Genomic DNA, 13056 nt, shown 5'->3' with positions numbered 1-13056 from the left:
TAAATGGTTACAACCAATTCCTGTGACATTTATCTCATTTGTATGTTTTTTGTTTGATCTAGGAGCCGGTTTCATATTGTCCTTTTTTCAATACTGGTCCATAACTTTTTATAGTTGTTCATTAAAAATGGATAATGACTCCATTCTGAATCTAATATTACCCATTGGTTTACTGCTGGTTAGCCTAAATGGATATACATGTATGTATGAAAATGAATGTTTTTTTCCCTTCATTAAATCATGTTTTGGACTGAATTTGAACAATGAGGGCTGTATATATTCAATGTATCCTTTCTTGTGAGATCGGTCCAGCCCTCATAGATCTCTCTTTTAAATTAATATTTTCTACAGGAGGCTTTACAATAATATGTTTGTGCATATACAATTGAAGTCAGAGTTATTAGTCCCCCTGAATTATTATCCCCCCTGTTTTATTTTTTTCCCAATTTCTGTTTAACAGAGAGAAGATTTCTTCAACACATTTCTGCACATAATAGTTTTAATAACTCATTTCTAATAACTGATTTATTTTATCTTTGCCATGATGACAGTAAATAATATTTGACTAGATATTTATTAAGACACTTCTATACAGCTTAGTGACATTTAAAGACTTAAGTAGGTTAACTAGGCAGGTTAGGGTAATTGGGTAAGATATTGTATGACGATGGTTTGTTCTAAAGACTATCGAAAAAAAATAGCTTAGGGGCTAATAATTTTGACCTTAAAATAAGTTTTAAAAAATTTCTAACTGCTTTTATTCTAGCCAAAATAAAACAAATAACATTTGTTCTTCTGCAGAAAGTCTTATCAGATCGTACTGTGAAAATTTCATTGCTGTTAAACATTTTTGGGGAAATATATATATAAAAAAGAAAAAAAAAAAATTCAAAAGGGGGCTAATAATTCTGACTTCTACTGTACATTAGATTATTCAGTACCAAAGCAAAATTTGGAACTAATCTAACAACAAATAAACTGAAGATCACAGTCCAAAAGTTAGTACACCCAAATTAATATGTTGGGGGAAAATATTAAATAAAACTGTAACAATCAGAATAAAAATCAACAGAAACATTAAAAATATTTAAAAATTGAATTGAAATGTTTTAGTTTTGTATTTGTTTTGTTTGGAATAACTTGTTTGAATTTAAATGTATATATTGTTTTATTCTAAAAGATGTTTGGTGTATATATATTTACTATAAGTGATTATAAATTTTAATAATTATTAAGAAGTTAAGTGAATTAAAATGGCATCAAATCATGGCAGGCGAATGTTAACATTACTTTAAGCATAAACTTGAGACTTAGCCTGAGTTAACCTGCCCCGGACCAGGCTAGTTTTCCAGCAGAGAGTAACTGAGTTTAAACTATCGTAAATTTAATTTATGAAACTAAATCCACCATTAAACCTGACTTACCTAATCAAAACTAGCTATTTCTCTAAACTTGGTTTGTGGAACTGTTCTCTGGAGTTAATTTAGTTGGCATTTGATTAGCCATTAATCTGTAAATTGCAAAGTCGTCAAGATCTGGGGGTTTATTTCTTTTATACATAAATGTTGTAATTTTTGGATGAACAATAGATGAAAAAAATAAATAAATATATATATATATATATATATATATATATATATATATATATATATATATATATATACACACACACACACACACACCACACACACACACACACACACACCACACACACACACACACACACACACACACACACCACACACACACACACACACACACACACACACACACACACACACACACACACACACACACACACACACAGTTGAGTTATTGTGCGAAAGTATGCTCAAAAGTTAGCCAACATGCACTACAACTCACAAAACTCTACGGAACTACATTTACCGTGTGGTCATGTGACGTCAGGACGTAACTCGATGAGAAACGTCTACGCTCTCGCAAAGCTCTGGATTCATAACTTGCACACAGTGAAGCGGTGAGATCCTCTAGTTACACATTTCGGAAGCACTGAAGGATATTTTTAAAACTTTTAGGATATTCCGCTACGTGAAACCCCTCGTGCTCCGTGTAACAATGGAGGCGTATTTACGGAGCTGTCGTGATGTGCTGAAGGTAAGATTGAGCTAATACTGTGCGCTTAAACACTTACGCGTGGTTTGTTTTGTTCTACCATTTTAGCCACTTAAAATGTGGCCGGTGACCAGTCCTTTAATGTCGAGACATTCAGACACTTGAGTGTGCTTGTCGTATAGGATGGTTTGGTGTCGTAAATAGTGTACGCTTTGTTTAATGTACACTTGATATTGACTTAAGTCATATGGTATGACGCGCGTGCACGGACCCTCGCCGCATGCGCTAATGACTAAGAGACCACTGCGAGAAACCACATATGTTTTGTTACGTTTATCATCTATATTATAACAAAAGTTTTCATTATGTTTTTATGTATTAACTACCCCCATAAATATTGTAACAGTGTTACTTTAACTTAGTGCAATGCTCTGTTAACGTATGGCGCTAAATAGTATATGTAAATGTAATTATGAATTATGCTTTTTCACACACATTCAATACAATTTAATTCAATTCAAATTCAATACAACACTATAATTATGCATTTTTGCCACACTTAGTCTAGAAATTTTCACATTTTTATCTGTGCATAATTGTATTTTGCATGTTCTATATACATTTAAGTAATTTTGTGCATTTACAGTTTGAAAAAGACTTTGCAAATCTCATCTTTTATATTCATCATTCTTTTTATGCTAAACTAATGAGTTCTTCTCAATTTTAAATAAAAGGGTTGTCATTTAGAGAATAAAATGACCTAATCATTCCATGTTTTCAGACATGATTAGATTCCTTTGCAGACAATGATGAATGTTTTAATTTCAGACGTAATAAAAGCAGTATATGGAGTAACCTATTGCTTTTTCAATGACAACAACTGAAAACATGTTTTTTAATCAATTGACATTTTCTGCTAATCGTAGCAAGACAAATAACTAAAAGTGCACTAAATGACAATATTTGAATTTAACATTTGTAAGAAATCTATAAAACCGTTCGAGATTAAAAATAAATAATAACTCTTTTCTCAATTTAGTTTTATAGTTTGTCTTCAATCTAGTTTTTTTTTTTTTTAACCTAGTAAATCCAGTACGTCCAGATTCATCCATGGACACTAGTGGTCAAAACTTTTAGAACTGTTAGTTTTAATGTTTTTTTTTTTTTTTTTTTAAGATGTCTCTTCTGCTCACCCAGCCTGCATTTATTTTATCAAAAGTACCACAAGAATAGAGTGACAATAAATAAATATATTTTGCAGACCAATTCTATTTTTCAGCTAAAGATTACATTTATCAAGACGATTGACTGAGGTAAAGTTGGTTTTATATTCACACATTCAGAGTTTCTCCTTAATAATATAGTTTCAGAAAAGCAATCTTTTATTTATAAATAGTCAAAACATTATGAAAGCCAATGACTATTAAAGTACAACATTGTTCACAGTCAAATAACTAGTGCTATTGTTTCATCTGATTTCAGACACAATATTCAAAGCATCATGGTAAACAAAATAGGGAGCATGTCGCAAATTGTCACTGAACAAATGTGCGAATATAAAACCAACTTTACCTCAATAGACGATTGAACATGCTTAAGAAACAATGAATTGAGTCAGAAATTAATGAGAGTATAGGATATTCATTTATGAAATATGGTGTAATTACTTTGACATTTTTGAATAGAAAAACTCTTGAATTCTGTATCATGAGTGACGATACAGACAATTCATCTTAGATTTTTACTACAGCTATTTAAATATAACTGTAATTTATTCCTGTCATTTCAAAAGCTGAATTTTCAGCATCGTTACTCCAGTCACATGATGCTACAGAAATCATACAGATATTCTAAGAATAATATTAATATAATAATCTTGCTGCTTGGCTGTTTTCAACATAATAATTAAAAAAAAAACTCTAAGATGAATTTCTTTCTTTGATGAATATGTTCAAAACGACAGCATTTATTTGAAGTTAAATCTATGACATTATAACTGTCTGTATCATCACTCCAAGCTTTTTTCATTTAAACATTTCAAAGTAATTACACCATATTTCATAAATGATTATCCTACACTCTCATTAATTTCTGACTCAATTTATTGTTTCTTAAGCATGTTCAATCGTCTTGATAAATAAAACCTTTAGCTGAAAAAAAGAATTATTCTGCAAAATATATTTGTTTATTGTTAATCTCTTCTCTGAATCCATTAAGAACTGTTGAATTTATTTACAGTATTTAAGGCAAATAAAAACATTAAAAGTAATCCATTACTTTTTTGCAGAAAAAATGATGTAATTACTGTAACTAGTTACTTTGTAACTAATTAAACCCAACGCTGTTTTAAACTTTATAATTGTGCAAATTTGATCACACTTAAGATGTATATTTTTCCTTGATAAAATTATTAAATATAGTCATTTAAATGCTTCTTTTGCAGCTAACTGAGCGTTTTTTTTATAGACCCTTTGTTTAGTCAATAATATTGGTTCCCACTTTTCTAGTTTTACAGCTTCATGCGCTCAGTTTCATGACTCAAGGTGTCTGTATTTGCAGAGACAATAACACCTGCTGCCTGTCCGGCTAAAACGATCTTGTCCACATCTGCCCAACAGCAGTGCATCGCTCAACCCCAAACACTTTTGTTTTAAACCCAAACACTTGCGCTCCCCGACTGCTAACCACCTAATATCAATCCCTGTGTTTACTTTGAGTCGCTCAGCTCACAGAAGCGAGCAAAGATGGCTTCTTTAGCCAATTCAGTCAATGATTAAAGAAAATATACGGTTTCACTTGTGGTTAAAGTGCTTTTTTTCCGCACTGAAGCGTGAGGTTGCAAATATAGAGACACTTTCCAGGGTTTTTGGACTGTTTACTCACCATCGCGTGGTTCATTTCACATCACAGTGACTAACAAGCAAGTTCTCAGAATAAGCATGTTTTTTTTTCTTCACTTCCCCATCAAACTGAGATTTTTTTGGTGATGTTTATCACATGAGAGAGACGGAGGTTTGCCAAAAAATTCACCCTAAACAAACCTCTCCCGGGTGTGTGCCAGCTGTGAGCTCAGTCTGTCTGTGTTGACAGTCTGTCGTTCAGCATTTCAAACAAACCCCAGCTGTTTGCCCAGATCAGAGTACATCATTTAATGCTGACGTCACTGATGGCTGCCGCTGTATTCGGCTGGAGTAATGGAGCGAGCCGAATGCTAATTAACGTCATCATGGGGAGAGATAAAAGGATTTGTTTATCTAGGGTGATGTATTCGGTGTTATTCTATTAAAAGTGCTCTTCATTTCTCAAGTAGGCTTTAATATAGGCTCTTGGAATCTCAAATTTTTTTTTACATTTTAAGTAACAAATATAATGCGTCTACATATATATATGTGTGTGTATATATATATATATATATATATATATATATATATATGTGTGTGTATGTGTGTGTGTCTGTATTTAATAATAATAATAATAATAATAATATTTCTGGACACCTTCTGGACAACAAACATGCCAAAAACAATTAATAAAACATTGCCACAAATAATTTCAATTACATGAAAAGGGTTGCAAATACAAACACGTCTTAAATATAAAATAACATGATAAAAAATAATCAGAAAAAGCCTGCTTAAAAAGATGGGTCTTTAGACAGGATTTAAAAGTGTGAAAACTATCACTGTTCCTTAAATCGAAGGGAATCAAGTTTCATAGCCGAGGAGCTGTAGAGCTAAAAGATCTGGCTCCCATTATGGTAAATTTGTTCAGCAAATAACAGTAAAGCATTAATAATTATAAGGATTTTTATTTCAAATGGATACCCTTAATTTTTTAGCTTTCTTTTCAGCAATGAATTATGAAAAAAGTATACTGTTTGCCACATTCATAATAAGAAAAATAAATCATTCTGGTCACATAATTAGTATATTTAAGTAGGGATGCACCGATAAGAAATGTTTGGCCAATAACTCTAGATTTGAAGGCCGATAGTCGATATCTGGGTAAAAATCATATACATTTTTCATATTTCACACAAACACAATGCAAGCACATGCAGTGAATAACTGATTTTATTATATAAAAGTTTGAACTGGTTTCTGATATTTATTAACTATCGATTCACATTTGTGGCCAACTTTCTTTAAATAAAATCTGCCTCACAAAAAAAAGCATAACTAAAGCAACCAAGCCATTGTTTATTAACCACAATAAAAATACCAGTAAAATATTTCAAAATTGGCAGGCAGAAAGCACTTCAAGCCTGTAGAAATAATACAGAACTTATTGGCTTGAAGATATCGCCCTAATTTTGTATGCTGATAATGATCAATTTAAAAATAGCATTTAACTGCTGATATCGATATGGTCGCCGATATATCATGCATCAATTTCTGAAGTATCATGTGACACTGAAAAATGAAATTATAAATAATTGAGCATTGTCCTGAAAGAAAGAAATTCTAATTATTTGTTTTAAAAACACTTATAAATACACCGCAGTTCTTCTACTGTTTTCATAGTATTTTTAATTTTAATAAATTCAATGCAGATATGAAGTTTTTAAAAACATGAATAAATCTTCCACACCTCAAACCACCGTTATACAATAACTTGCCTAATTACCCTAACCTGCCTAGTTAACCTAATTAACCTAGTTAAGCCTTTAAATGTCACTTTAAGCTTTATAAAAGTGTCTTGAAAAATATCTAGTCAAATATTATTTACTGTTATCATGGCAAAGATAAAATAAATCAGTTATTAGAAATGAGCTATTAAAACTATTATGTTTAGAAATGTGTTGAAGAAATTTTCTCTCCGTTAAACAGAAACATTCAACTGTATATTGACGGGCATATTAGCATCTGGCAGTATGTAACGTTAGCACAGTCAGCCCAATAAGAAAATAAATAGTTATTTCTGTCAGCCTCTGCTACTGAAATCATAAGCAAATGCCTCTTTTGGTTTGTTTTTGCCTTCAAATATAATATTCACATTATTCCTGATATTAATTGCATAGAAAAGAGACTATTTCATTTATAATTGTATCTTTTCATTTTCAGTTTTGCAGAATTTCATTCACAATGAAACTGAAAGAAGTCGATCCATTTCTTTTTTTTAAGAAATGTCTAAATATAACTGAAGCTTTCGCTGTTGTGGTAATTATTACCTTTCAAATGACCATGGAGAGGAATTAAAGATTATGGGTCACAATTTCACGGTGGTTCATTACACGGTGGTTTTCTGTTGGGGTTTTTTTTTTTGGATGCTTATTTCAACACAAAACACCAAAAATCGAATTCCTTTAAGCTTGTACTTTGTAGTGGTAGCTTGAATGCTTTGTGAATTCACAAGCTGAAAAAACGGATACTCAAAAATGCAAAGGTAACAGTAAAGTTTGATTATTATATTAAGTGTAATAAGTTAAGTCTGTGACAATAATAGATCTGCTGCCTAGCATCTTTTTGTCACCTCTTCAACCAACTTCCCTTAGTGTTTATAGGGGTTATAGGTAATGATGGTAATTTTGTCATTCATGTTATCATCTGTTAAAGGCACGCAGTGGTAAGAAGCAGGAGGTGTTTTATCTCTGGCACATTGTACCCTCCTCTCACTGGCTGTCAGTGATCTAGAGGACTGGCTGATCATATGTTCAGCATTGTTTGTCAGCTGAAGCTCAGTTTGTGGAGCTGCAACTCTTCACAGCCTGCTGGATGCATTTACAGCGTGTCATGTAGTTTACTTGCTGTAAATATTTGTGCATAGATAATGTGACTGAAACCACAAACAGACATTTTAGTTGTGTATTTCAGGCTGTTTTAAAGTGACACATTGTGTGTTTTAAAGGTTGCTCTTTTTTGTTTTGAAGGTCCTGTGCAATGGGATTACCTGAATCCAAGGCTAAAAGAGACCAATAAAATCTCATAATAGACATTTAAGTATTAGCTTTTTTTCTCACGGTGTCTGAAATGGTTCATTCAGGGATTTTTTTTCTCAACCTCACTATTCTGAGACTCAACTCTGCTCTGATTGGTCAGAACGGCCTAGTTTGTAGTGATTGCCCTACAGCTTACAGTGTGTTTTACATGAGTCATTCAGTACAGTACTATACTGAGCGCCACTTCAGAACAGTATTATTATGAACTGTACCGCTCAGTGGAAATGAGCTAAGAGATGAATAGTTCACACCTGAATTTCAGCTCTGGAGGACTTCTTCAGCATTTGTAAACACTCACACGCTCACTTTCCAATGGATTGTATTATCATCAAAAGAATTGCATTGGGAGTTTGTTTGCTTTTGTTGTGCTAAAAACAGCAAATTCTCAAAATTTCTAAACAAACCAAACTCTTCCAAAATTCATGTACAACTACAGTATTTGTGGATAAAAGCAGAGTTTTTTCAGGCAGCCAGTGAATAAAATAGGTAGATATTATGCAATTTTTACATGAGTTTGTCGTTTACATGGGCCGGTATAAGATTCTGACAGCATGATAACCTTGGATAAAATGATCACAGTACTGTGATTACTGCTCTAAAATATGTTCTTTTTAAATGTCTGGGTAAGAAAGCAACACCATTTCCCCTATTGAACACAATATATTTTATTTTTTTAAATATTAAAAATATTTTGAAACCGTAGCTTTTGATGTGGTGGGTTCTTTTCTGTTGGAGATACTGTTGCTCTAAAAAACTAAATAAAAAAACACGTCTAAAAAAACGTAGACCGTATGGGACACAACGATTAAGCGATTTCACTATTAACCCCACTTTAAATTGACAAGGTTAACTGTAAAGGTTTCTCAACACTGCGTTTCTGCACAGAACAAAATTGCAGCAACTAAACAAAGTTATTCCAACTGTGGGCTTTGGACTGAAGTTCCAAGCTTCTACACCGAGACTAATACGCACGCACACACACACTCTATGTCTAAGGCTATTAACTAGGGGCCTTTCAATTCATCTTTATTTCTATAGCACTTTTACAATGATTGTGTCAAAGCAGCTTCACATAAGATTATAGTAAATTGAAACAGTGTCAGTCCAGTTTTCAGTGTTTAAGTTCAGTTTAGTTTAATTCAGTGTGGTTTAATATTCACTGCTGAGAGTTCAAACACTGAAGAGCAAATCCATCGATGCACAGCTCTACAGGTCCCGAATCATGCAAGCCAGCGGCGACAGCAGCGAGGAACAAACTTCACCAATTGGCGAAAGTGAAGAATTAAAAAACCTCGAGAGAAACCAGGCTCAGTTGGGCATGACCATTTCTTATATGGCAAAATGTCTTGTGCAGAGCTGCAGTCTAGACGCAGAAGGCTGGAGAGCGCTGGACGTCCATTGTGGAGAAGCTGCAGGTGGAAGAGGTCACCGGCTGGTGTACAGGCTGTCCCTTCAGGATCAATGCAAGGACTTGTCTGTCACTGGGGTCTTACAGGAAGCAGTCTCCTGCTCTCCACTCCTCCATGACCGCCACAGGCGCTGTTTAGGATACGGCCTGGTCCAGGATTATGGAAACCTCGGAAATAATTTTAAAAAAGACTAACATAAGCACAGATTCCGTTCAAATTATAATGTATTTTGGGAAGTGTTCCCGGCTCCTATTGCCCTATATAATGCAGACTAACAACCCTTTAGAGGATTTGGATTTTTACAGCATTTGTGTTTTATGTGTATGCTAATGCAAAGAGATGTGTCTTTAATATAGTTATAAACTGACAGAGTGTGTCTGCTTCCCGAACTGTGCCAGAAAGGCTGTTCCAGAGTTTAGGTTCCAGATATAAGAAATATCTACCGCCTACAGTTGATTTTGATATTCTGGGAATAATCAACTGTCCAGAATTAATTGAGCATAGTGGAAGTGAGGGGCTATAATACACCAGGAGCTCCCTCAAATACTGGGGAGCTAAGCCGTTCAGGGCTTTGTAAGTAGCCAGTAAAATTTTTAAACTTATACGATATTTAATAGGGAGCCAATGCAATAATGAAAGTACTGGAGTAATATGATCATAATTCTATGTTCTAGAAAGCACTCTAGCAGCTGCATTTTGAACTAGATGAAGTGTGTTAATTAGGCCAGCAGGGCATAAGTAACGCCAAGTAACGCATTACAATAATCTAATTGAGAGGTCATGAAAGCATGAATAAGCTTTTCCGCATCAGACATTAATAGCATATGTGGAAGTTTGGCAACATTTTTAAGATGAAAAAATGCAGTTTTACACATGCTTAAAATCTGACCTTGAAATGACAGGTTGCTATCAAAAATGACCCCCAAATTTTTGACTGAAGATGAGGACACATATCACATCTTTTGCGAGCTAGTTCGTTATTTCCAATCCTAGATATATTAATACAAACAATGGAGGCGCGCTGCTTTCGTGCGTGTATTGGGAGCAATGTGCGTGAACATAGTGCACGAGGTGCACGACACACTCACGCATGCTTTCCAGGCGCACTTAGTTGAAAGAAGGCGTCACATTACAAGAACTGGACCGATCAGTTTCATATACACTCAGTTTACACATTTCTACTCCAAAGAGAAATAAATACAAAATAAAAATACCCAACATTTTTGTAATATAGTTGATTAAAAGTGCCTTTCAGACAGAGATTCAGCAGCCTTTGACTACATTTGTTCCCTTAAAAAGGGAAACACGTAGCTAATATGTAGCTTAGATTTACATTAGACACATACTATTGTTTTAATTTATTGTTATATTTATTTACTATTTGTTCTGTCGTTAATTTTCGGTGTAAAATTATTACTTCTGTTTAAATGCCAACAACGTTTTTCACTTATTTTTAAACCAAAAGAGAAATGGACTATTGTTTGGAATTGTTTGTTCTTTTATTCATTCATTTTACTTCGGCTTAGTCCCTTTATTAATCAGGGGTTGCCACAGCTGTATCAACCGCCAACTTATCCAGCACACGTTTTATGCAGCAGATGCCCTTCCAGCCGCAGCCTAACACCCTGGAAACACCCACACACTCTTGCACACACTCGCATACACTATGGCCAATTTAGCTTATTCAATTCACCTGTACAGCTTGTCTTTGCTTGTGGGCGAAACCGGAGCACCCGAAGGAAACCCATGCAAACATGGGAAGAACATGCAAACTCCACACAGAAAAGCCAACTGACCCAGCCGGGGCTCAAACCAGCGACCTTCTTGCTGTGAGATGATTGTGCTACCCACTGCGCCACCGTGCTGCCACTGTTGTTGTTTTTTATTATTATTTTGAGCTGGATTAGTTGGTCTCTGAGCAGCAATAAATAACACTTTAAAATATAAGGAGTTTTCCAGTAGTGTTTTGAAATTTAATGAATGCAAAATAATCATGATAACTGTGTTTATTCCTCAGACTATAATCGTACAAACAAAATCTATAATCGTTGCATCCCTAAATACCGTAGGAACGCAGAACATTTTTTCGTTTTAAACCTTAAAACCGGTTATCATCCCATGACTAGAGTTTGTATTGGAAGGTAGAGTGTAGAATAGCTTTTGCAAGACAACTCAATGCATCGTGGATTATGATCTTTGAAATGTTATTATCACAAACAGCTTAAACACACTATATTAAAGTTAATATCCGAGAAACTCTAATGGAGCATTTACAATAGAAGCAATTAAAGGCGTATTGAGAACTAGGCTTGCAGTTAAATGCTATGAATTCTTGTCCTATATTAGTCCAGCGGCCTGTGACACTGTTCTCCTTCATTCGCAGGGTTGTTGTAAGAACAGCCCAGGGCTGCATGTCGTAATGGGAAATGAAGCTTGTGATATGGACTCCATGGTATCAGCCCTGACCTTCGCCTACTTTCTTTCAAAGGTATGTAACGCCCAACCTAATAAAGCATGTTTGCTGTGGTGTTATTGGAAAGATTGTGACAGTTGAGGTGAAAATTCAGTGCTGCAGAGAGATTGAAGATTATTGTCTGTCTGCCGTAGAGTCTTGATTGTAAGAGGATACCGGTGCCTGTGCTCAATATTCCACGCGCTGAGTTCCCTTTGCGGTCAGACAGCATCTTTCTGCTAAGAGAAAGCGGCCTGTCGCAGGACTACCTGCTGTTCAGGGATGAGGTGGATCTCCATGGCCTGCACAAGACCAAACAGCTGACATTGACACTGGTCGACCACAATGTCCTGCCCAGGTCAGTGTTAGGATATAAAAGGATGCAACACTACACAATATTACATTTTCTCAGACATAAGTAATGCAGTTTTAGGGTTGACACGTTGCATTTTCATTTTAATATTAGCTAGCCATAATGTTAGCTGTCGCCTTTGCCTGCAGGTTTGCGTTCTTTTCACAGCCTCGATTATTTGAGGATGTTGTAGGGGATTTAGTCTTCCTTTTTGCTCTTTAGTTGGCATAACTTATATGACATAACTCCTCTAGATCCTCTGGTAGACACACACTCTTCATTCTCGTCATTCTTCCACAGAGTATATGCAGTCAAAACTCGAGCTTTTTGTTTCTTGTTGTACATATTGAAGGGGGAGTTTAAATTGTTATGAAAATACTACAAATAAAAAGCATATTATTATTCTGTCCCAACCAATTGTATTGTCCCAATAGCATAAGAACAGCAGAAAATGGTTTGGGTAATTGAGTGACTTTACTGACAATTGTTCTTCCCAATATCTTTCTTTTTTTGTAAAACGACAATAAAGAGGAAAAGTAAGTACATATTTATTTTAACAAGTTCAATACAACTAGCAGTACAATTTTACTAATGTACATAGTTTTTATGCAAAGCTAATAAATATAAAAAATAGAGCGTTAGTAAAAATAGAGCATTTATCAGACATATATTTCAACGTTTAAATCAGCCACAAAATTAAAATGCATGCGTGTTACTGTCGACCGTACACTTGGATAAAATGAAAGTAAAACTAATCTGAATGCCGTACTTTAAATGACAACTAGGTGGCGGGTCAAAACCACAAGTGACTAGATGCGACTGCACAACATAT

General features: G+C 34.5%; 2 protein-coding genes across 2 annotated transcripts in view; both read left to right on the top strand.

Annotated features, from left to right (window-relative positions):
• Window positions 1-255, top strand: part of myo1eb (myosin IEb) — a 45533-nt gene extending 45278 nt beyond the window's left edge. Inside the window, exon 27 of the mRNA XM_056475129.1 lies at window positions 1-255. This exon is cut by the window's left edge and continues 902 nt beyond it. The gene's annotated coding sequence lies outside the window, so the exon portion shown is untranslated.
• Window positions 256-1929: 1674 nt separating this feature from the next.
• The window catches only part of prune (prune exopolyphosphatase), a 28728-nt gene continuing 17601 nt past the window's right edge, over window positions 1930-13056 (top strand). The window contains exons 1-3 of the mRNA XM_056475398.1: window positions 1930-2115; window positions 11804-11908; window positions 12028-12230. Of these exons, the coding sequence (XP_056331373.1) occupies window positions 2077-2115; window positions 11804-11908; window positions 12028-12230 (347 nt within the window). The 5' untranslated portion in view covers window positions 1930-2076. The remainder of the gene's footprint in view (window positions 2116-11803; window positions 11909-12027; window positions 12231-13056) is intronic.

The sequence above is a fragment of the Danio aesculapii genome, chromosome 16 (assembly GCF_903798145.1).
Source record: "Danio aesculapii chromosome 16, fDanAes4.1, whole genome shotgun sequence".
In the NCBI taxonomy this organism is placed as follows: domain Eukaryota; kingdom Metazoa; phylum Chordata; class Actinopteri; order Cypriniformes; family Danionidae; genus Danio; species Danio aesculapii.
The sequence above is the reverse complement of the archived record's forward strand: the minus strand, read 5'-3'. Positions and strand labels throughout refer to the sequence as shown.